The 25,862-nt window shown below is 42.0% G+C and overlaps 1 protein-coding gene across 1 annotated transcript; it reads left to right on the forward strand.

Annotated features, from left to right (window-relative positions):
• Positions 1-24,497, forward strand: CNRIP1 (cannabinoid receptor interacting protein 1). Its single transcript, XM_047781904.1, has 3 exons — positions 1-723; positions 3,558-3,708; positions 23,532-24,497. The coding sequence occupies exons 1-3, from the start codon at positions 545-547 to the stop codon at positions 23,694-23,696; spliced, it is 495 nt and encodes a 164-aa protein (XP_047637860.1). The 5' UTR covers positions 1-544; the 3' UTR covers positions 23,697-24,497.
• The last annotated feature ends 1,365 nt before the right edge of the window (positions 24,498-25,862 follow it).

Consider the following 25,862-nt stretch of genomic DNA (forward strand, 5'->3'; position numbering starts at 1 on the left):
GGTGTCCGCAGCCCTTAGCTGACCCAGGCAGCGTCCAGATTCGGAGGTCTCGCTCTGGGTGTAAGGCCGCTTAAACCCAGGACCTACCCCTGCCTCCCAATCCACTCCCTGCCCTCCCCGCGGCTCTAGGAGGAGCCTAAATGCCCTCTTCCCTAGCTGAAGGGGATTGTGGTGCGTAAACAGGATTAACTCTCTCGCCGCCAGCCGCGCTGATCTGCGGCCTGCGGGAGGGAGCGAGCCCGCTGGTGCGCAGAGGGCGCGGCACGGGAAGCGGGGGATGGGGAAGCTGGGGACCTCCGGTGCTGTCCCTGGGGCGCGCTTCCTCTCTCCAAGAGGGGCGGGGGACCGCAGCCTCCGGAGCTGCTCCTCGGAAGCCTCGGCTGACCGCCGCGACGGCACGGACTCCTAGCGGCAGCCTCCGCTCTACCACCTCCCTCTCCCTCCCCGCGCTTCCTCTCCGCCCACCGCGCTCCAGCCGCCCGGTCGTACCCCGCGCTGTCCTCCGCCCCCCGGAGCCGCCGCGCCTGCCCGCCCGCGCCCAGCCATGGGGGACCTGCCGGGCCTCGTGCGCCTCTCCATCGCGCTGCGCATCCAACCCAACGACGGCCCTGTCTTCTACAAGGTAGACGGGCAGCGCTTCGGCCAAAATCGCACCATCAAGCTGCTCACCGGCTCCTCCTACAAGGTGGAAGTGAAGATCAAGCCTACCACGCTGCAGGTCGAGTGAGTGCGGGCGCGCGCCGCGGCTGACTGGCCCGGCTAGGGGTACGCGGGGTGGACCGAGGTCCCCGGGACAGCCGGAGCCTCTCCCGGGCACCTCTTGTCTAGCGCCGCGCCTTGCGGGCCCAAGGGGAGGAGGGGGGAAATAAGGTCAGCCCCCTGCTCCTCTACCTATGCCTCTCTCTTCTCCCCACCAAGCGCGAGGTGGGCTGTTCAAAACAGCAACAGGAAGCCGGGGGCTGAGGGCTTTTTCTTTTCTTTATAAATTTCTTGGCCCCTATGTCCAGCCATCGGCGGGGACCCCCAAGTAGCGGGGGCGCGGCTGAGGGGAGAAGCTGGCCACCGGGTTCAGGTACCGCAATCCTGGTGATTCACTGCCGGGTTCTGCGAGGGAGAAAGGCTGAGGAATGAAGTGTAAAGATGGGGGTGGGGTGACTCTTGGGACTGCCTGAGGGATGCTCCCCACTCATCCGCACCCTCTTGTGAGACTGGAACCCTGGAGCTGAAAGAACGAGACTGAGGGCAGTCTACTCTGCCTAGGCCTAGTTCCCCGGTTTTCCTTGCCTGATGTTTTTCTCCTGAGTTCTCTGTTCTCTGATGGTTTTCTTTTCGTTTTTAATTAGTTGCAGGGATTAGCTCTTCTCTGCTGCCACTGACGCACCCCAGTAGACCTCTGGCTGGACAGTCAGTGTGGGAGGGTGCGGTAGGTAGCTTATGGGGAAGTGAAGTCCTTTATCTTTTATATACAAATATATAAATATTCCTTTATATATTGTACCTACTATTTGCTGAACTTGGAAAGTGAGGTGGAGAGGGCTTTGACCCAGCAGATATTTTCATGGCTTAAATGTCTGCCAGTAGTCATTCATTCAATACTTCATTCAGTCATTCAGTCATTCATTCAACCAACCTGGTTGGTTCTGGTGCTCCTGGTCCATTTACTTGTCGACATGATGACAGCTCCATGTGCCCAGTACCGTCATATTTTCCAGTGTTCTGTGCATCTGGATATTATCTAGACTTTTCCTTTCCCTTCTTTCCTGGCAACCCCCTCTTCCCGAATTATCTGCTCTATTTTCTACAGGATAGTTCTCTATTTTTCAAGCTAATCTGGGGCGGGGGGCGATGGGGGAAGAGGTGGTTTTTTCCATGCCTGTGACATTTAGAAGTTCCTGGGCCAACTCAAGCCACAGCAATGAGAAATGCTGAATCTTTAAACCCTGGGCCACTAGGGAACTCCCTTAAGCTAATCTAAAAACAAATTTGTGTTAATGATAAAACTATTTTTTCTTGTATTTTATCGAGGTTTTTCAATGCCCTAACCCAGTTGTTCTTAAACTTGAGTGTACATCTGGGAGTTCCTGTTGTGGTGCGGTAGGAACGAATCTGACTAGTATCCTTGAGGATGCGGGTTTGATCCCTGGCCTCGCTCAGTGGGTTAAGGATCTGGTGTTGCCTTGAGCTGTGCTGTAGGCCGCAGATCCTGCTTGGATCCCATGTTGCTGTGGCTGTGGTATAGGCCTGCAGCTGGAGCTCTGATTAGACCCCTAGCCTGGGAACTTTCATATGCCACTTCCATAGGCCCTAAAAAGCAAACAAACAAACAAACAAACAAAAAACCTACTTGAGTGTACATCAGAATCATCTAGAGGGTTCCTTAAAACACAAATGGCTGGGAGTTCCCATTGTGGCTCAGCGGTAATGAACCCAACTAGGATCCATGAGGATTTGGGTTCAACCCCAGGCCTCGCTCTGTGGGTTGAGGATCTGGCGTTGCCATTGCTGTGAACTGTGGTGTAGGTCACAGGTGTGGCTTGGATCCTGCGTTGCTGTGGCTGTGGCATAGGCCCGCAGCTGTAGCTCTAATTCAGCCCCTAGCGTGCAAATTTCCATATGCCACAGGGGAAGCCCTAAAAAGCAAAAAGCCAAAAGCCAAAAAAAAAAAAAGCCGCAAGTGGCTGAGTCCCATCCTTGAGTTTTAGCTTACTGTCTAGAGTGTAGCATAAGAACTTGCTTTCTAATAGGTTGGCAAGAGATATTAATACTGCTGGTCCAGTGATGACACTTTGAGAACAATTACCCTAACACAAAGAAATGATGCCAGTGAGAATTTTTGATGTGTGGCTGGCTTGAGGAAGAGTACCCCAAATCATGGGATCCCTGATTGTCAGAAATGAAAAAATCATTAAAGAACTAGTTCAGTGGTTCTCAGGCCTGCTGGAATCACCAATTAACCTTAAAACAAATTTACTAGTGCCCAAACCATACCCTAGACAATTGAGTCCTGATCTCTGGGGTTCGAGATGGGTTGGGAATGAGTAGGTTTTGTTTTTTGTTTTCTTTTTTAGCTTCCCCAAGGCATATGGAGTTCCTGGGTCAGGGATCAGATCCAAGCTGCAGTCACAACCTACCCCTACCCCACAGCTGCAGCAACACCAGATCCTTTAACCCAGTGTGCCAGGCCAGGGTCTGAACCTACACCCTGGCGCTGCAGAGAAGCCACTGATCCCATTACACCACAGCAGGAATTTAATACCGCCACAGAGGAGAAACTGAGGAAGACCACTGACAGTGTCTGACTCGGCCTTGTACTAGGACTCTGAATGAGAATACTGATGTCAGCTCAGAGAGACTGAAGTTGGTCTAGGGTCACATAACTGGTTAGTTGGGGAAGTCAAGCCCTCTAAACTTTTCAAACTCTCTTCCATACCAAAACGTCTCCATTAACCACACCCTGTATTGTTTCTGCCTAAGGTTGTTGTCCAGATAAGGACAGGGTGCCTAAGCTAATTCCTACTATATATGGTCAAGTCCCACTATATATGGTTCCATTGCAGGAACATTTCCATTGGTGGTGTGGTGGTCCCACTGGAGCTGAAGTCTAAAGAGCCTGATGGGGACAGAATCGTATATACGGGCACATATGACACAGAAGGTGTGGCCCCAACCAAGAGTGGCGAACGGCAACCCATCCAGATCACCATGCCGGTAAGGCCTACTTGGGAGTGTTGGGGTGTGGTGCCAAGGTAAATGGAAAATATGGAAAAGAAAATAATCGCTATCTCCCCTAAAAAAGGTATGGAATGAAATATTATGAAATTATGAAACATTATTTCAATTCATGGTTTTATGTTAGAATATATTTCTTCACAGTGCCCCAATATAATGAATTAAATAATCCATGCTTCTCTGTGCTTCTTTCCATTTCATAGTAAATCCAGGCTTCTTTCAGTTTCACAGTAAATTCTTTTTCTTTTTTTTTTTAGGGGTGCACATGTGGCATATGAAAGTTCCTGGGCCAGAGGTTGAATTGGAGCTGCAGCCAGCTTACGCCACAGCCAGATGCTTAACTCACTGAATGAGGCCAGGGGTCAAACCTGCTTCCTCTTGGATTCTAGTCAGCTTCTTGACCCGCTGAGCCACAAAGAGAATTCTAGTTTCATAGTAAATTCTTACATGGCAAAAATTTAAGTCTCTCCCTACACTTTTGTAATGTATTTCATTGATCTGTTTATTTTTATGCCATCCTATATTGTCTTAAATAGATTGCTTTTACAATATGTGTTCATGTATTTTGTAATTGGCCACCTTACAGAACTTGCTTACTAAAATTTTTCTTCCAATGATCTTGAGTTTTTAAGATAGACAGTCATAATCTGCATATAATTGTGCTATTTTCTGATTTTTTTTTTCTGTCCTTATTGCCTTGGCTAATGTTTCTAGAATAATGTTGCCTACTAATAGTTGTAATCCTTGTCTCCAGTGTTTCACTGTTAGGTACAATATTTCAAATATTTACCAGGTTAAAGCATCCTTTTTCTAACTCACTAAGAGGTACTTTTTAATTGGGAGATGTGTTGGATTTCATTTAATTCCTTTTCCCGTATATGGAGGTAATTTACCTCCTTTGATATGGAATAACCATATAATATACTTTGAAATACTAAATTTCCCTTTATTTCTTAAAATAAACCCTACTTAATGCCATTTTATTATTTTTTAATATTCAGTATGCTACATTCAACATGCTAATATTTTATTTAGGGTTTTTTTTTTTTTTTGCGTTTTGGGGTCGCATCCAGGGCATATGGAGGTTCCCAGGCTCGGGGTCTAATCAGAGCTACAGCTGCTGGCCTACACCACAGCCACAGCAACACCAGATCCGAGCCGCATCTCCGACCTACACTACAGCTCACGGCAACGCCGGATCCTTAACCCACTGAGCGAGGCCAGGGATCGAACCCGAAACCTCATGGTTCCTAGTCTGATTCATTTCCACTGTGCCACAATGGGAACTCCTCGTTCGGGGTTTTTAACTTTTAATTTTATTACTTTCTTATTTGCTTGATTTATCAGCAAATATAGAAAGATTTCCTGTATATCAGGCACTAAGAGAAGAGTGGTGAACAAAATAAAGATCCCTGGGGCTTCATGGGGCTCTCAATCTAGAGGAGGAAAACAGACTTTATGCATGATTATCAATAATAAAGTAAATAGTAATTATTATACAAAAATGTACTGAAAAAGTAGTGGTGCCCTTGGGGCATATACAGAGTTCTTAGTCTAGTCTAAGATTTAGGGGATGGCTTTCTTGAGAAAGAACTAAAGAATAAATAAGAGTTGAGGGGCGAGGGACCACTGGAGGAAAGAGAGCTACAAAGGTCAAAAGTGGAGGGTGAGCATAATGTGTTTCAAAGAATGACTGAAGCCCAGTATGGCTGGAGCAGAAAATGAAGCAGAGACTGGCTGAAGGTTAAGCTAGAGAGGTAAGTAGGGACTAGAGCTTACAGGACCTTCTTTCCTTATTGAATTTATCCCAGTGCCCATAGGAATTCATTGAAGGTTTATGAATCAACTGTGATTTTCCATTTGCATACAAATTGTATGTAAATACATAAATGCACCACTTTAAAGTATACGGGTGCACAGGTTGTGACCACTTTATAATCACCACCCCAATGACAATACAGACATTTCTGTTACCTTGAAAAATTCTCTCATGCCCATTTCTAATTGGTGCCCCCAGAACTAGCTCAGTCTGAACTTTCTGTCCAATAACTTAGCTTTAACTGTTCCAGAATTTCCTGTAAATAGAATCCTACCATTGTGCCTGACTTCTTTCACTTAGCATAATAGTCTTGTATAATGTTGCAGCACAATGCTCTTGTGTAAGTAGTTGGTTCCTTTTATCACTGAGTAATACCCCATTGTAGGAAATCCTGCAGTTCATTTATCCTTTCATCAATAAATGAACACCCAGGCTGTTTTCAGCTTTTGATGTTATGAATAAAGTTGCTATGAATATTTGAGTATGAGTCAGTGTCAACATGTTTTCATTTCTCTTGAGTAATACCTAAGAGGAGATCTGACAAGTCACATGGTAAGTATATGTTTAACCATATAAGAAATATCTAGACTGTTGTACCATTTCCTAATTCTACCAGCAGTGTGTGAGAATTCTAGTTACTTCATACTATAATTATATATCAATCTTTTAAATTTGGTAGAGCCAAAACCATTTTGTTTCATTATCTATAGTTTAGCCTTTAAGTCAGAGAGCCTCAATCTTCCAGTTTTGTTTATTCAAAGTTATTTTGGCTATTCTAGGCCTGTTGAATTGGTTTATAGGTTTTAGAATGAGCTTATCAGTTTTTCCAAAAATTGGGATATTAATTGTTTTTGCATTAAATCTATAGGTCAGTTTGGAACGATTAGACATTTTAATATTGAACCTTCTGATACATGAATATGATATATCTCCCTATTTAGGTCTTCTTTAATTTCTCTCTATATTACAGTGTTCCTTCTATAGACATATTTCATTAAATTTACCACTGAGCATTTAATATTTGACTCCATAAATGGTAGTTATTGCTAGTATATGGAAATAAAATTGATTTTTTTCTATATTTGTCTTGAATTCTGAGGCCTTGTAATCTCACTTATCAGTCCTAATGGGTTTTTTGGTAGAATCCCTGAGATTTTCTATGGTTGACACATTGTCATCTACAAATAAAATGTTATTCTTCTTCCTTTCCAACCCACATTCCTTTTATTTCTGTCCTGATGGCAGTGGCTAGGACCTCCAGTTTGATGCTAAATAGAAGTGATGAAAGCAAGACTCAGACTCAGCAAGAAAACATCCAGTTTTTCGACACTAAGTATGATGTTAGCTGTATGGTTTTTTGGTAAATGCCTTTCATCAGGTCAAGGGAGTTCTCTTCTATCACTAGTTTACTGAGTTTACTGAGAGTTCTTAAAAAATATAAATGTTTTCAAGTATTTTTTCTTTATCTACTGAGATGATCATGTGATGTCTTCTTTATTCTTTTCTATAGTAGATTGTTTATTCAATGTTAAAACGACCTTAAATTATTGGGATAAATACCAGTTGGTCATCATATATTTCTCTAAATATACATATATGTCTATATTTGATTCATTGACATTTTATTGAGGATTTTACATCTATCTTCCTGAGGAATATTGGTCTGTGGTTTTTCTTTTCTTGTATTGTCTTGTCTAGTTTGGATATCACAGCAATAATACTGACAGCTGTGTAAAATGATTTGGAAAGTTCTTCACTTTTTCTGGAGGAGTCTGTACAGAATTACTATTATTCTCATTTAATTTTGGATAGAATTCACCCATAAAGGCAGGCATTTTACTTTGCTTAAAGGTTTTTAGTTACAGATTCAATTTCCTTAATTGATATTGGGTTGTGCAGGTTTTATTTCTAGAATTAATTTTTATTATAATTTGACTGATATCATTCATTTATTTTAATTAGATTGTCAAATTTGTTGGCACAAAGTTGTTGGTAATAATCCTCCACAATCCTTTGATGTCTTTGGGTCTCTAATGAGGCCCACCCTTTTGTTCTTGATATTCATAATTTGCCTCCCCCTTCCCAGCCAATCTAACTAGAGATTTGTCAATTTTATTGGCTTTTTCAAAAACCCAGCTTTGTTTTCACAACGCTTCGCTGATCTCTTTTTCTGTTTCATTGATTTCTGGTCCTATCTTAATTCTTTCCTTCTTTGGTTTGCATTAGGATATTTTAATTGAAGTTATATACATACACACAGAGTAAAATGATCCTTTTGCACATTGTACACTTTGTCTGTGTGCACCTAAGTGTGCATTTCTTTGAATCGTTTCTGCTTGGAGCTCATTGAATTTCTTGAATCTATAAGTGAATGTTCTACCAATTTTGCGTTATTTTTAACCATTATTTTGTTTCAAATTTCACTTCAACTTTATTCTCTCCTCTTCTTGTAGTACTTCTATTACATATACGTTGGACGGCTTGGTGTTATCCCACAGTCTTTAAGGTCCTGTTCAGTTTTCTTTTATGTTTCTTCAAATTAGATAATTTCTTTTTTTTTTTGTCTTTTTGTTGTTGTTGTTGTTGTTGTTGTTATTGTTGTTGTTGTTGTTGTTGCTATTTCTTGGGCCGCTCCCGCGGCATATGGAGGTTCCTAGGCTAGGGGTTGAATCGGAGCTGTAGCCACCAGCCTACGCCAGAGCCACAGCAACGCGGGATCTGAGCCACGTCTGCAACCTACACCACAGCTCACGGCAACGCCAGATCGTTAACCCACTGAGCAAGGGCAGGGACCGAACCCGCAACCTCATGGTTCCTAGTCGGATTCGTTAACCACTGCGCCACGACGGGAACTCCCAGATAATTTCTTTTGATGTTTATTCAAGTTCTTGATTTTTTTTTCTTCTCAGTTTTCAGTTTACCCTCACATTTATACTCTATGATTATATTTTTCAGCTCAAGAATTTTTATTTATATTTTCTATAGGTTCCCATTCCTCAAGATTCTCTGTTTCCTCACTGAGACCATGTGCCCCTTTATTTCTTTGTGCATATTTATAATTGCTGGTTTGAAATATTTGTTTGGCTAATCCAATATCTGGCCCCATTTCACTTTTTTCCTGAATGTGGTCATGCTTTCCCATTTTGTTACATGTTTGATAATATATGATTAGAAACCAAATATCACAGATAATGTATTCTTGATTCAAGTTTCTTTTATTCTCCTGAGGATTATTCTCTTTTTATTTTATTTATTTATTTATTTATTTTTTGTCTTTTTAGGGAGGCACCCCTGGCATATGGAGGTTCCCAGGCTCGGGGTCCAATCCGAGCTATAGCTGCTGGTCTACACCACAGCCACAGCAATGTGGGATCCGAGCTGCATCTGTGACCTATGCCACAACTCATGGCAACACCGGATCCTTAACCCACTGAGAGAGGCCAGGGATCAAACCTGCCACCTCATGGTTCCTAGTCGGATTCATTTCCACTGCGCCATGACGGGAACTCCGATTGTTCTCTTTTTATTGTCTTTTTGCTATTTCTTGGACCGCTCCCTCGGCATATGGAGGTTCCCAGGCTAGGGGTTGAATCGGAGCTGTAGCCACCGGCCTACACCAAAGCCACAGCAACGCGGGATCCGAGCCGCGTCTGCAACCTACACCACAGCTCACGGCAACGCCGGATCGTTAACCCACTGAGCAAGGGCAGGGACTGAACCCGCAACCTCATGGTTCCCAGTCGGATTCGTCAACCACTGCACCACGACGGGAACTCCTGTTCTCTTTTTAAATTCTAGCATGTATTAACATTCCTGGACTCAGACTACAAATTCTGTCTTCTCAGCAGTGGAGCAGCTGATATCTCTGCTTAATTTTTTTTTTCAACTCCCAGTTGCTGCTTTTCTATCCTGGTCACCTTGTTCCAGTGGAATGCAGCAGTCAGCCAAGAAATTGGACAGTTTATACTAAGATTTTGGGAGCCATCCTCCTTGAGGTTCCTCTAAATTTCCAGCTGTTCTGCCAGTCCTGAGCCCTTTTCTTTGACACTTCAAGCCAGTAAGGCTCCAACTTCTCAAATTTGGAAATGCATTCAATTAAATAATAGTAATAATGAAAACACAGTCAACTTACAAATCTTACTCAGCCTAATTCTTTCTTTCTTTCTTTCCCTCTTTCTTTGATTTCTTTCCTTCTTTTATCTTTTCTCTTTCTTTCTTTCTTGAATAGAGTCTTTACTGGTTTGTCTGCCTTTTCAAGCAAAAAAAGTCCCCTCCCACCAGCCCATACATGCAGTTAGCCAAGACCTATGGCAGAGTTATAGTCAAAGTTTGAGTCTCACCTCTTCTGCGGTTCTCTTACTTCCAGGAGTCTCTCCCTAAATTTCCAGCTGCTCTGCTAGACAGACTTGAACATTGTCTTCTGCCACTTCTAGCAGATAAAGCTGCCGTTTTCTTCTGCCAGAACTGTCAGTAGTTGAGGTCGTTCCAGTGTAACTCTTGGGTTTCTGTTCTGCTTTTAGTTGCATTTTAAAAGTTTTAAGTTGGGAGTTCCCATTGTGGCTCAGTGGTTAATGAATCCAACTAGGAACCATGAAGTTGCGGTCTGATCCCTGGCCTCACTCAGCGTTGAGTGAGGTTAAGGATCCAGCATTGCCATGAGCTGTGGTGTAGGTCACAGATGAGGCTCAGATCCCACGTTGCTGTGGCTGTGGCGCAGGCTGACGGCTTACAGCTCCGATTGGACCCCTAGCCTGGGAACCTCTATGTGCTGCAGGTGTGGCCCTAAAAAGACACACCAAAATAAAATAAAATAAAAGTTTCAAATAGTTTTTTGTTTATATTTTGTTAGAATTTATAATTCTCTATGTAAGATTCACCCAACAATTCTATTCCACCATTACCCGCCCCCCACCTTTTTAAAAACATTTCAGTGAAGTACTTCCAGTTCCTGGTAATGTGATAAGATTTGTTGTTAAAATCAGTCTAACAGTGGAGTTTATCACAGCTCAGCAATAGTGATCCCTGGCCTCACCCAATGGGTTAAGGATCCATTATTGCTGTGGGCTGTGTTGTAGGTTGCAGACACAGCTTGGACCCTGCATTGCTGTGGCTGTGGAGTGAGCCAGCAGCTGCAGCTCCAACTTGACCCCTAGCCTGGGTGGGTGTGGCCCTCAAAAGACAAAAAATAGAAGACAAAAATATAAATAAAATAAAATCAGTCTAGTAGCAATGTGTAGCTTGGAAAGGGAGATGGGCAAAGGGCAATTAGAAGGTCTTCAGAGTCTAAGATGCAGTGTTAGGGTTAATAGCTTTGTATAATAAATTGGGCCCATTTTCATAGTTTATGCTCTGAAACAATTTACATAGCTAGGACCTAGCTGCTACTTGACAGTCTGACAGAACCTCCCCATAAAAGTCAGCATCCAAAATAAAGACGTTTGGAGGGACTATCTCTTAACTTTCAAATTCATCCATAATGTTAGCCCTGGGAAATTCTGAAGATTTTATTGAGTCCATTCTATTTGTTTTTCTGAGGAAACCAGCCATGTGTACAGAAACATTTTAAAATGTATTTTTAGACATCTAGGGAAAAAGCAGAAGATCACATATCAACAAAGGGCTGATTGATCAAAATAAATCTTTTCTATCAAAAAATATCCTTCTACTCTAGTTCTCCAGAATAGCCTGTGTTGGAGTTCCAGTGTGGCTCAGCAGGTTAAGGATCTGGCATTGTCACTACTGCCTCAGGTTCAATCCCAGACTTGACCCAGGAATTTCTGCATGCTGCAGGTGCAGCCAAAAAAATTTAAAAAATAAAAAATAGCCAATGTAATTAGAGTTGAAATTAACTCAAAATTAACTCAAAGCAGAATTGCAAATACTAAAATCATCAGAATCGTAATGAGAGTCCAGAAGCTTAATGAACTAAGTTCATTCTTTCACTGAATTTATAATGAGCACTGGGTCAAGTTCAAAGGTGGCCACTGTAAATGAGACAACACCCTGTCTCCCAAGTGCTCACAGAGTAGGAGAGGAGGCCTCCCCACCTCCCCAGAGCCAGTGTGGGCTGAGGGGACCACAGCCCTATCTTCCTCTGGTCTTAGAAGGGTGGAGTCACACTTCTTTTGCTATCAATGTAAACAGAACCCTAGGGAGGAAGATTAACTCAATTTAGAAAGGACTCAATGACATTCTTCCTAATTGGATCTGTTAAGTGAGAACTTCTACATTATTTTATTTTATTTTATTATAATTTTTTGTCTTTTTAGGGCCTCACCCATGGCATATGGGCTAGGGGTTGAATCAGAGGTACAGCTACTGGCCTACATCACAACCACAGCAATGCCAGATCTGAACCTCGACTGTGACCTACACCACAGCTCACAGCAACACAGGATCTTTAACCCACTGAGCAAGGCCAGGGATTGAACCCACATCCTCATGGATACTAGTCAGATTTGTTAATGCTGAGCCACAATGGGAACTCCTACATTATTTTAAATAAGGCTGAATGAAGCACAGGGTTTTTTGTTTTTGTGTTTATTTTATTTTATTTTATTTTTTGTCTTTTTGCCTTTTCTAGGGCCACTCCCACCCCATATGGAGGTTCCCAGGCTAGGGGTCTAACCAGAGCTGCAGCCACAAGCCTACGCCAGAGTCACAGCAATGCGGGATGCAACCTACACCACAGCTCACGGCAATGCCGGATAACCAACCCACTGAGCAAGGCCAGGGATTGAATCCCCAGCCTCATAGTTCCTAGTCAGATTCATTAACCACTGTGCCACGACAGGAACTCCTGTTTTTGTTTTTAATGTGAGAATGATTTAGACTTAGAAATGAAAAGAAAGATTTTATTACTCATGTCACCTGGGTTGCCTGTCCAGACATCTGCTAAATGGTTGGAGAACCTTTAAGTTACAAGAGGCTTTGGGAATGTATTGCAGAGAAAAAGATCTCTACACTGTAATTCATGAATCCTGAGTCCCAGCAATAAAGCCCAGCTTATTCTACATAGTTTCCACTCTAGAAGAAGCAGGTGACTGATAGGTGATTGTTCCAACAATGATTATACAATATTTGGTTTGCACATTGACCATGCAATGGTATCTTATCTGTCATAGGCTGATTCTAAGGAAAACAATTGAAACCGAAGATTTCCTGATCATGAGAGCAGCTCTGATATTAAAGTCAAATGTTTATTCTAGTGGTGAAGCTTTCAGCTAGCCTTTATCATTATCCTGTGACATTTTAAAGTTACTGTTATTTCAGGAGTGTCTGCTATGGCACAAGGGGATCGATGCATCTCTGGAGCCCTGGGGTGCAGGTTTGATCTCTGGCTCAGCTCGGTGGGTTAAGGATCCTGTGTTTCTGCACCTGTGACGTAGGTTGCAACTGCAGTTCAGATCTGATCCCTGGCCCAGGGACTCCATAGGCTGCAGGGAGGCCCACAAAGTGGGAAAAAAAGACAAAATAAAGTTAACTATTATTTCAAACTTAAGTATTAAAAAGTATACAGGGAATTCCTGTTGTGGCTCAGCAGGTTAAGAACTGGACTAGTATCCATGAGGATGCAGGTTAAAGCCCTGACCTCACTCAGTGGGTTAAGGGTCCAGCTTTGCCGCAAGCTGCAGTGTAAGTCGCAGAAGTGACTTGGATCCAGTGGCTGTGGTGTAGGCCAGCAGCCGCAGCTCCAATTTGACCCCTGGTCTGGGAACTTCCATATGTCTCATGTACCTCCCTGAAAAAAAAAATCCATTTTTTTTTTAAAGTATAGAGGAGGTCCCTGGGGCCTCGGCAGGTTAAAGATCTGACATTGTCACTGCTGTGATGCAGGTTCAATCCCTGGCCCAGGAACTTTGCCAAGAGCATGGCCAAAAAAAACGGTATAGACAGACCACACTCACAGACAACACTGAAACCTTGACATCCAGGTAGATAGAGTCAATTAAGCAGAAAGTTTCTGGATTATTAAATTTACATACTCCATCATGGGAAACATCAGTGTCATGGGTGCCTGCAGGCACATCAGGAATGTCAGAACTCATTTTGGAAGTTAGGAGGATACTGGGACATCATCTACCTCTGTAATTAAGTGTGATTCCAGACAAAACTTAAGTCAATGAGCCTGTTTCTTCAATGCAAGCATGTGGATTTCACTCTTCTGCGTTGCACTATCCGACCACTAAGACCACGTTCAGCTCTAATATAGGATGAAAATTACAAACTTACCCTTGGAGTGTGATACTAGTTATCTGCTCAAGAAAGTCAGATTCTCAAATACTGTCATTCAGGATCCCACCAAATAGGACTTAAGGCCAACAAATCCATGTAGGATTCTTTTTTTTTTTTTTTTGGCTGGGCACTGACATAGAGAGGATGGTAGGAATATAGTTTTTCAGATTTTTAAGTGAAAAAAATCATTCTGACTGAATAATGCTAGAATAGATGGCAATTTGGGGGACAACATCGCTGTTATTCTTTCCTCGTGTCATCCTTCAAAAAAGATTTCAGATGGATCACGGGGATCTCTGTAAAAAGTCAACTGTGTAAAAAAAATCAAAACGAAAAACATCTAAACCCAAAGGAAATGGAAGATATCCAAAGGTAAAAAATGGAAAACTTTGATTAGATACAATGTAAAATTCCTGTTAAGCATCAGAAAACAAAGTTGATTTTTCCTTAGAAAGCAACTTAGATTAAAAGGCAAATGACAATTGAGGAAAAACTTCCTTGTAACACGGAGTTGTGTGTTGTCTCGATTTGCCACTGTCAGTGCAGACATTGCTACTACCTTAGGACCTTCCCACAGCCCTTTACTCCCCACTGAAGCCCAACTCAGGGGAAAGTCAAATGCCATCTGACATAGATGAGTGGCAGTGATCTCTTTATTCAGATAATTCCAAGAGTTAGTAAGCAATTCCCAGATTCCCAGCTCTCAAAACTCTCCACCCTACCTCAAAGAGCAGTGCTAACCTTTTTTTTTTCTTTTTTTTTAGGGCCACACCCATGGCATATGGAAGTTCCCAGGCTAGGGGTATATACACCACAGCCACAGCAACTCGGGATCCGAGCCCCATCTGCGACCTACACCACAGCTCACGGCAGTGCCAGATCCCCAACCCACTGAGCAAGGCCAAGGATCGAACCTGCAACCTCATGGATACTAGTCGGATTTGTTTCCACTGTGCCACCACGGGAACTCCCGAGCAGTGCTAACTTTAATGTGACTAATTCTCCATGCAGTCCCTCCAAGGAGAGAGCCCAGGTGGGGATTCTGTCTGCATCATGGTGGCCATCATGCCATTCCCCTTTTGGTGGCCCTCTTCAGTGGGAACCTGAGGGACTTTGGAGGAATGAGGCAGGGGGGTGACATGAGCTTGTTGTGAGGCTGTGTGTGCCCAGGGAGGGGGCTTTACCCATATGCCCCTAAATATAAAAAGTGTTCCTCGTGTCAGCTCTTTCTAGTCATTTGCCAAGATCTGTGACCCAATATATAAAGAATTCTTAGAAACCAGGAAGGAAAAGAACCACAGGGTATGGAAAATAGAAAAATAAGCCAACAACATAAAGAGGCAACTCACAGAGGAAATACAAATACTCAATGAATATATTTTAAAATGGCTTAATCTCACTGTTGGTTAAAAGAAAATACAAATAGGGCAATGGCAGCTTTCACCTACAAAATTGGTCAAATATTAAAAATAATACTAATTGTTCATGATAGTGTACTATTTTATGAAATATGATTTTTCTCAATTGATTTTGGATCCTGCAAACTTGCTAAATTCACTTATTAAATTGCTTAGTATTTTCTGCAGTTGTTCATCTGTGAATAGAAAGTTTTACTTCCCTTTTCTTTTCCCCTCTTGCCTTAAGGTACTGGCTGGGACCACTATTACAGTGCTGAACAGGAGTAGTAAGAACTGCTGTCTTTGCCTTATTTTAGTCTCTTACCATTGAGGGTTGTATTAGCTATAGGGTTTTTTTGTTGTTTTTTTTTTTTACTGGTACCCCTTAATCAGATTGAAGAACTTTCCTCCTATTCCTAGTTTGCTGAGAGGTTTTTTTCTTTGTTTTTTTTCTGTTTTGTTTTTGGTCTTTTGTCTTTTTAGGACCACACCTGCAGCATATGGAGGTTCCCAGGCCAGGGGTCTAACAGGAGCTATAGCTGCCGGCCTATGCCAGAGCCATAGCAACTCAGGATCTGAGCTGTGTCTGCAACCTACACAACAGCTCACGGCAACACCGGATCCTTAACCCACTGAGCAAGGCCAGGGATCAAACCCGCAACCTCATGGTTCCTAGTCGGATTCATTACCACCAAGACGGGAACTCCTGCTGAGAGTTTTTATTATGAATGGATGTTGAATTGTCAAATGCTCTTTCTGCATATATTGATGTGATTATTTGGTGTTTCTTTTCTATTTGTTAATACGGTGGATTACAAGAATTTTCAAATATTGAACTATCCTTGAGATCTAAAGGATAAACATCTCTAGACCTGATGTAATATCCTTATTATGCATTGCTGGGTTTGATTTACTAATATTTCAGGCAAATAAAATTATAAACAAATTTTATATAAAAATCCATGAGGAATTTTTGTCTGTAATTTTCCTGTGCTTGTAATATCTTTATCAGGTTTTGGTATTAGGGTAACAATGGCTTCACAACATGAATTGAGAAGTATTTCTTCCTCTATTTTGTAGAATTGGCTTTTTTCCCCTAAATGGGTGAATTTATCAATGAAGCCACTTGGGCCTGAAATCTTCTTTCTAGGAAGACTTTTTTTTTCTTTTTAGGGCCACACCTGAGGCATATGGAAGTTCCAAGGCGAGGAGGTGAATCAGAGCTGTAACTGCTGGCCTACACCACAGCCACAGCAATAGCAACACGGGATCCAAGCCACATTTGCAACCTACATCACAGCTCATGGCAACTCCGGATCTCCAACCCACTGAACGAGGCCAGGGATCAAATCAGCATCCTCATCGATGTTAGTTGGATTCGTTTCTGCTGTGCCACAACAGAAACTCCTCTAGGAATTGTTTTAACTACAAATTAAATTTCTTCAGTATTAGATCCCTAGTAATAGTTTGTGTCTCTCAAAGGACTTGTCCATTGGAAGTTCCTTGGTGGTTCAGCAGGTTAAGGATATGGTGTTGTCACTTCTGTGGCATGGATTTGATCCCTAGCCCTGGAACTTCCACATGATGTGGGTGCAACCAAAAAAAAAAAAAAAAAGACTGTCCATTTCTTTAAATGTATTGATTTTGTCCATTTCTTTAAATATATTGATTTAAGGTAGTTCTTAATCTAAGGAGCCCACATTGTTCCTTATATAGGATCTATAACGATAACATCGCTTTAAATCCCAATATTAATTTTTCTTTTCTTTTTCCTACTCAGTTTTGCTAGGGCTTATAAATTTTAAAGACTTTTTTAAAAAAAGATTTTACTTTCACCAATTTTTTTTTTTACTGTTTTTCCTTTTTCTATTTCTTTGGTTTCTGCTCTTTATTGCATTTCTTTTTCTTACCACTAGACTGGCTAAAATAAAAAGGACTGGCAATCCCAACTTTTGGAAAGGATATAGAACAATGGAAATGCTTATGTTGCTGGTAGAAATGTCAAATGGCATGATCACTTGGGAAAAGTTTGACAGTTTCTTAAACATACTTAGAGGACCCAGAACTTTTAGTCTTATCTATTCAAATTCAGCTAAAAGAAATGGAAAACATGTGTTACTAATAAAACCTCAAACAGTACAGGAATAGAGAGACTTAGAATCCAGTCAGAACTGGTAAGTCACACCAACTAAAAATCACAGGTGCTTATTTATACTGAATTTGTTTACTAATGAAGTAACATCATGTTTCTATCAATATAATGAGTTTGTTCTGCACTTCCAAGTCAGTGGATTTCTGAGGGATCTTATTCCCAGTGAATTTCATATGTCTGTGGTGGAGTTGTGGAATGGGGATTGGAGAGAAGTACTCTGGGGATTCTAAGCCCTCTGGTTGTAAGACCACCATAAAAATGCCTAAAACAAGCTCTTCAGATTCAATATTTCTTACTGAAGACAACAAATGAATCTCCTCTCCTTGAAATCTGAGGGGTTCTCTTTCACATCGGTTGTGAAATAAAAATGTACCAAGGCTTGCAACTCGGGAGACTAATAAGGCAAATAAAATGTCCAGGTATGTGGTAGCATATCAGTTTCAGAATACAATAGACTGGGTGGCTTAAACAACAAATAGCTACTTCTCACAGGTCTGGAAGCTGGATGCCCAAGATCAAGGCACCAGCAGATCGAGAGCACTCTTCCTGGTTCTCAGACAGCTGCCTTCTTGCTGTGTTCTCACATGAAGGAAAGGAGAGCTAGAGAGACATCCCTCCTACGTCTAGGTTATAAGGGCACTAATCCTATCCATGAGGACTCCACCCTCACTCTCTAATTACTTCTACAAGGCCCACTTCCAAATACCATCATATTGGGGATTCAGGCTTCAAAATATGAATTTTGGGAAGATACAAATGCTCAGTCCATAATAGTGTCCTAAAGCATTCTTCACATAACAGTCTATAGATATCCTCACTTAGAGAGAAAAACAGAAAAAATATTCAATACCTCTTAGCTCATTTACTTATATAAATAGTTTGGTACATTGATTTTTTTTTTTTTTTGTCTTTTCTGGGGCCACACCCACAGCATATGGAGGTTCCCAGGCTAGGGGTCTAATCGGAGCTGTAGCTACCAGCCTACACCAAAGCATAGCAACGTGGGATCCGAGCCGCATCTGCAACCTACACCACAGCTCATGGCAATGCCAGATCCTTAACCCACTGAGTGAGGCCAGGGACCGAACCCGCACCCTCATGGTTCCAAGTCATCTTTGTTAACCACTGAGCCATGACAGGATCTACCCGATTTTCATTTCTAATAGGAATTAGAAAACCTATTTGACCTGCTCCTCTCATTAGTTGGTTGCATAGTCTAGACCTAGGGCAACTCACTTAACTTTTCTGATTCTTCTTCCATCCATAAAACAGAGACTTTTTTTTTTTTTTTTTGGCCACACCCATGGCATGTGGACTTTCCCCGGGCCAGGGATCAAACCCTCATAACAGCAGTGACTGGAGCCACTGCAGTGACAATGCCAGGTCCTGAACCCATTAGGCCACCAGGGAATTCCACAAAATGGAGATGTTAAAACCAGTCACAGGACCAATGCAGAATGACATATATGGAAGTAATTGTATTTTAAAAAGAGAGCTAGGAAATGCACAAAACTATACTGTGTATAATTGCATCACCCAGGGAGCCTGCCTGGGTGAATTTTCCTTGGAAGGCACAGATGGGTTGGGAGGGAGTGGAGACCTCTGATCAAGAGGAATGTCAGCTTTGGAGACTCCATCTGTTCTTACCCAGGGGAGAAGAAATCCTAAGCTAGGTAGGGAGACGCCCAGGAAATAGAATTCCAGAAGAAAGAAAAGGAAGAGAGTTAATGGGAAATGAAAACAACTAAGGTGTGGGAGAGAGGAGAATATATGCCTGGTTAGCAGCAGTGAAGTTTACTATAACATGACCTTGGGTCCAACATTAATCAAAGACAAAGTAGAAGCACCCATATCTTTAGCTGCAACTTGCTGTCAGCAGACTTCTATTTTGGTCTCCTGTGTTACTGAGAACTCTTAGGTTGAGACTTTCTCAGTTTTAAGGTTACTCAGATGAAGTGCAGTGCCTTAGGGTTCTTGTATTTGCCTGTGATCCTAATCATCATTTGTTTGTTTGGGTGATCAGCTTTTATTTCTATTTCAAAAAAGCCCTCAGCATTGTTTCCCCCCCCCCACTTATTTAGCCTGATTTCTAGCTTCTCCCTCAAAAGATGAGCTAGTGTTTGTAAAATATTTGTGTAGTAATTTAACTCTGTCGCCCTTAAGATATACCCTGTTCTGTGCTGCTCAAAGACCATAAGAAGTCATCTTAATGATTTGTAAAAGTATTCTTAACACCATTATCCTATTACAAACAAAGTTGTAATGTTTTCATTAGCATATCTGTATCTTTAATAGAATTTATAAAATCACTAGGGTTTGAGGGATTAATTTTTCAGGGATGATAGATCCATTTCCCCATTTAAAATATTCTTTGTGATCATAAAATAACATATTCATTGCAGAAAAATCTAAGTAGAAAAGATGGAAAAACAATTTCTTAGAGGTCCACTATTTTTTTTCATTTGCTTTTCTCTATACATCTTACTTTATATAGTTGAGCTCATAATGTATGTAAACTGTTTTAATCCAGCTTTTTTCTGTTCACATTGTTCTAATCATTTTCTCTCATCATTAAAAGCCTAAATTCCTGTTTAAAGATTATGTAAAATCGTAATACAAACATGCCATTGTTTTAATTATTTATTATTATTATTATTGCCATCAACTACCATTTTCATAATAATTTCCTAATGTTGGATGCTTAAATTGCTTCCGTTATTTGGAAATGTTTGCTGAGTCGATGATAGGTGAGTAATATCTCTGTAAAGTTTATGTTTCTTTAGTTAGTAATAATATTACATTTGAAGATTTTTCGGATGTTAACCAGGTTTTTTGGTTTTTTTTTTTTTCTTTTTCAGCTGCCCCCACAGCATATGGAAGTTCCCCGGGCCAGGGATCAAATCCCAGCCAGAGCTGCAACCTACGCCACAGCTGCAGTAATGCCAGATCCTTAACCCACTGCACAATGGCAAGAACACCAGTTACCCAATTTTTCAATGAACTGTGTTCCAGTTTTATCCAAATGTTCTTAGTAGTTCCTACTAATTAATTCATATAATATTTTACATTAAGAATATTAACTATTTGGTAACACATAAATACAGTTTAGCTGAACATTTTTTCTGATTATGAAAGTAAGATTCAGTGTTCCCTTGTGATGTAGCATGTTAAGGATCCACTGTTGTCCCTGCAGGGGCTTGGGTCACTGCTGTGGCACGGGTTCAATTCCTGGCTCAGGAATTTCCATATGCCACAGGCACAGCCCAAAAAAAGGAAAATTCAATCATTAAGATTTTAAAGTACAAATAAGTACATAGAAGAAAATAAAACTTCTTCCATCAGCATTAACATGTATAATTTTAATGAAATCAATACTAGACAGTCTTGTTGGTCCTCTGTTGTTCAGGTAACAATATAGAATAACAGAAAAATTTTACATTTAGAATTGCTACATATTATTCCATTATACAGCTATACCATAATTAATTAATTTAATTAATTATGGAAATTTAGTGTTTGGTTTTTCACTATTCTAAACACTGTGATGTTCTTAAGATAAACGGTGAAACTGCTGAACCCAAGTATATTCACTCCTTTCACTTGATACAAATTATCCTCCCAAAAGGCAAATTCAGCTCCCATTCTTTAGAATAACTGTTTCTTTGTAACTCATTAAAAATCAATGTTTCTAATTCTTAACCAACTTGGCGGTATAGTTTGCATTTACTACATGTACCCATTTAAACATACTAATCAAAGAGTTTTGACAAACATATGCTTATCCTCTTATAACCACTATTGCCAGCAAAATGTAAAATATTTTCATCACCCCAAAAAGTTCCCTCTTGCACATTTTCATCAATTATCAATCCCCTCCTCCCACACTAGTTCTTAGGTAACCACAGATGTTTCCTGTGAGCATAGATTCTATTCTATCACTGTAAGACACACACACACACACGTTTTATATAAATGGAATCATTATGTATATATTCTTTGGGGTCTAGATTCTTTAATTCAGCATGTCTTTGAGATCCATCGTTGTTGCTGACTAAATCAGTATGTCCTATTTTATTGTTGAGTAAAAAGGCATTTTATAGATATACCAAAACGTGTCTCTCACCTGGTGGATGATGAAACATTTGGGTGGATTCCAGTCTGGGGCTTTTGTGAATAATCTGTGTATACGTTTACAGGTCTTTATGCCATGACTCTCTAAAAAGAGGTACTTCATTTTCTTCCCTGGAAGAAAATTTGTAGAGGGTCCATCACCCACTGTTTTCAGTCAAGCAGATTTCCAAAAGGAAAGGCAAACCCTGTTTTGGAATCCGATTAGCAGGATGAGGCAATGGTGCAGGATATAATTTTGAGAGCATCTTGGAAAGCTGTCTGGGAAGCACCTGACCGTCCTCCTTCTGTAGCAGCCGCAAGCCTAAGGCTCCTATTGCTCACTGCCCTTCCCCCACCCCCACCCCCCATGTCTTCTGGCCCCTGACAAGTCTAAGAACCCTGCTAAGTCAGTCCCTGTCCCCTCCCATGACAGGGCAGGGTCAGAGGAGAAAATAACGACAGGCATCATGCTGTTTAATGCCAGATCCCCTAAATAGCTCCAGGAGACAGTGGCAGGGTCAGGCTATCCCGCAGGCCACTTGAGCGTCTGCCCAGTGGCCTCTAGGGTATTCTGTGCTTTCTTCTTAGCTACAGGAGAAATGTGTGCCCATGGCTCTGGAGAATTCTCTGCAGTGTTTGCAGGGCCTGCCTTCTGGAAGTAGAATGCAGACGTCTCGAGAGCAAAGACCGTGCCTTATACAAATTTTCCTGTGTGCAAAGCACCCAGGAGGTACGCAAATGTGCTTTGGGATAATGTGTCATCGAAGCCTGAGACATGAGTGTGGCTTAATAAACACTCACTAGTATTTGAAAGTTAAAGTAGGGTCTTTAACAATGCAGTGCTTCGGAGTTCCCGTCGTGGCTCAGTGGTTAACGAATCTGACTAGGAACCATGAGGTCTCGGGTTTGATCCCTGGCCTCGCTCAGTGGGTTAAGGATCTGGTGTTGCTGTGAGCTGTGGTGTAGGTTGCAGACACGGCCGGCAGCTGCAGCTCCGATTCCACCCCTAGCCTGGGAACCTCCATATGCCACAGGAAGCGGCCCTAGAAAAGGCAAAAAAACAAAAGAAAACCAAAAAAACAATGCAGTGCTTCCTCCAAAAATAGTTTTGTCTGAAATTGAAATGAATGATGGAAGGGCCATTGTAGCTTATGTTTAGTCAGGTTATACATGCAGTATTTTGTACAGCTGTTTTCCATAATAGAAAAAAAAAGGCAATCGTTAAATACCATTCCTTCTCCTCTTTTCCCAATCTCCCTTCTGTGGCAGCTCAGAGATTCTTTTTTTTTTTTTTTGTAATTTTATTGAAGTATAGTTGATTTACAATGTCGAGTTATTTTCTGCTCTACAGCAAAGTGATTCAGATATATAGATATATATATTCTTTTTTCATATTTTCTTCCATTATGACTTACCTTATGAACCATGATATTGAATATAGTTCTCTGTGCTATACAGCAGGATCTTGCTTATGAAATTCTGAGATTCTAAGAGTAGTTTCCAGAAATTAAATTTGGGAAGCAGATAAACTTGGGGAGCTACTTTTATTAAAGACAATATGATAGCAAATGTCATGTGTATGATGGGAATAAGTTTTTCTAGAGAAAAAAAAAAAGTTTCCAGGAGTTCCCCTAGTGGTTTAGTGGAAACAAATCTGACTAGCATCCATGAGGACGCAGATTTGATCTCTGGCCTCGCTCAATGGGTTAAGGATCTGGTGTTGCCATGAGCTGTGGTGTAAGTCACAGATGCGGCTCGGATCTGGCGTTGCTGTGGCTGTGGCATAGGCCAGCGGCTGTAGCTCCAGGTCAACCCCTAGCCTGGGAACCTCCATATGCTGTGGGTGCGGCCCTAAAAAGACAACAACAACAACAAGAGTTTGCAGATAGCGCTTCAGGAAAATCTCTCAAGGAAAATAGCTCATTAGCGTAAAGGCCCAAGTGTTCAGAACACAAGAGCCTGGAGTGATTACACCAGTCACATGAGATCACACGGGACCTCATTCACCAACCTCAGCTCTTGTCTATCGTTCTTGTCCATTGCTCATGGCAGAATGAGGTTTTGATGGGGTGCGTTTCTCTTCCCACAGTTCACTGACATTGGAACCTTCGAGACAATGTGGCAGGTCAAGTTCTACAATTACCATAAGCGGGATCACTGCCAGTGGGGAAGCCCCTTCTCTGTCATCGAGTACGAATGCAAGCCCAACGAGACCCGCAGTCTCATGTGGGTGAACAAGGAGTCCTTCCTCTGAAGCTGGCTCTGTGATGCTGCTGGACAATCTCTTGAGAAATCCACTTTTAGATAACCCGGCACAAGCCGTCACCGAGGCGCCCCAATTATTTTGAAAGTGTCATTCCCCTCCGAGGCAATGTCCCTGACATAAAAGATCATGATGTACCCTGCCCGAGAGGCTCCCTCGCTGTGTTTTGTGTTGGTGTTCCTGCCTCCAGTTGTTCTTGATCATGCCGTGACCCCTTGTGAAGAGCTCTGTGGAGCCCACGGGCCGTGTCCTGCACTTAACATCTCTGCTGAGTGACTGTGCTGTTGTGCTTTCAAGTTGAGTGATTCCCTCTTTGTTTTGGTTAAATGTTAAATAAAAAATAACAAATTGCGTGGGTTCCACCCTAAGTGTGCTATGGTAACAGGTTAACATGGGGTGTTTTCCAGCCCTCAGAACAGGCTTTGTGAAAATGTGATGCAAACAGCCATCAGTGGGGCTCAAGTGTTGTGTTCTCTATAAACAACTGGACTTTTTCAGGGAAGGATTAATGACAAGAAAAGGACAAAGATTTAAGAAGCAGTTATAATGTATTTAAACCCATGTATCGTAAGGCATTGGGCTGTGGCCTAGTGGAAGTGGGAAAGAGCCTGGTGTGGCCCTCTGCTAAATGAAGTGACCAAAGTGACAGGGTTACCTCTTTGGCAAGTGACTGTGGTGTCCAGAAAGGCACAGGGATGACCTCCCTACATTCCCCTTCACTTGAACTTTGTAAAACTGTGTGTGGAACTGTCATCAACTTTTGATATTTCTTAATAAAGTTAATGAAAATCATCCCTGAGCTGCCTTCTTAATTTGGGCAATATCTGCCCAGAGGTGTATCTCTGCTCCAGGCCAGATCCACGAAGAAAATTGTTACTGAGTCCAAGCTCATCCTTGCTCACTGCACAACAAGCTAATAAATCAAGAGATGAGCTGCTGGGACAAGGAATAGCGACTTTATTCAGAAAGCCAGCAGACTGAGAAGATGGTAGACTCGTGTCCCTAAGAACCATCTTACCTGAGTTAGAAATCAGGCTTCTTTTTATACTAAAAGGGAAAGGGTTGTGGCTGGTTGTTTCCAACTTCTTGGTGTGGGAATCCTTTGTTCTTGCAGCTGTCCAAGTTGGTTTGGTCACAATGGTCCCGTAAACCTCCAACAAGACAAATGTTATTCTCTGTTCTGCCACTTTTTATCTCTATATGAATGGAAAAGCGTTCTTCCTGGAAAGATCAGAGCCTTGAGAATGGGCTGTCCTGTATAATTCAAGCTACAGGTTACATTCTTTTACAAAAGTGCAGAGCCAGCATGATTAAGCACAGGCAACAGAGCACAAGGGTTAGAGATAAAGGAATAGATTCAACATGGAGTCAGGTGTGCTTTTCTCTGTTACAAGATCTCCATCCATGTTGCAGGGTGAGGGGATATACCTGGAGTAGAGTTAGCACACTTACTCATAGATCAACTCTGTGGCGTTAAACAGCTAGTACTCTAGCTGTCTCCAACATAGCTAGCATGGATCCGAGCCCTTGGTGGACAATCTGAAAAGACTTGTCCCTGTCCTCTCTCCATTCCTCCTTCCAGGGTGACCATCCTCCTGTCAGCCAGCTACCTCGCTGAGCAGCTTGAAGATGTGGTGCTCTAATACTGCATGTCCACCAAGGTGAACACCTCCTAGCCTCCTAGCCTGATCCCAGGCACTGCAAGTTACCTGGCACAAAGCCCGAACTCTATGTAGTTTGAGGATGAATTCCCCAAGAAGGAAAGAAACATTCCCTTGAAAAGTAACTCACCACTTTGCAACAATACTGTAATTTTTTACTTGGGAAGCACTAATCCTAGCGGGTTGGAAAAAGTTGGGGATTTGTTTTTTCCTCCCTGTAAACCCTCCATGTATCCTGCTGTGGAGCAGTGGGTTAAATCCGCCTGCAGCGGGTGGGGTCGCTGCAGAGGTGTGGGTTCAATCCCTGGCCTGGTGCAGTAGGTTAAAATATCCCACATTGCTACAGCTGCAGCGTAGGTCACAGCTGTGGTTCAGATTTAGTCCCTGGCCCACGAAGTTCCAGATGCCACAAGTGTGACCATATAATGAAAAAAAAAATTTAAAAATATGCAAGGTTGGGTGTGGGGGGGGATGTGCTTGGGCTGTGGGATGGAAA

Source organism: Phacochoerus africanus, chromosome 5, assembly GCF_016906955.1.
Source record: "Phacochoerus africanus isolate WHEZ1 chromosome 5, ROS_Pafr_v1, whole genome shotgun sequence".
NCBI lineage: Eukaryota > Metazoa > Chordata > Mammalia > Artiodactyla > Suidae > Phacochoerus > Phacochoerus africanus.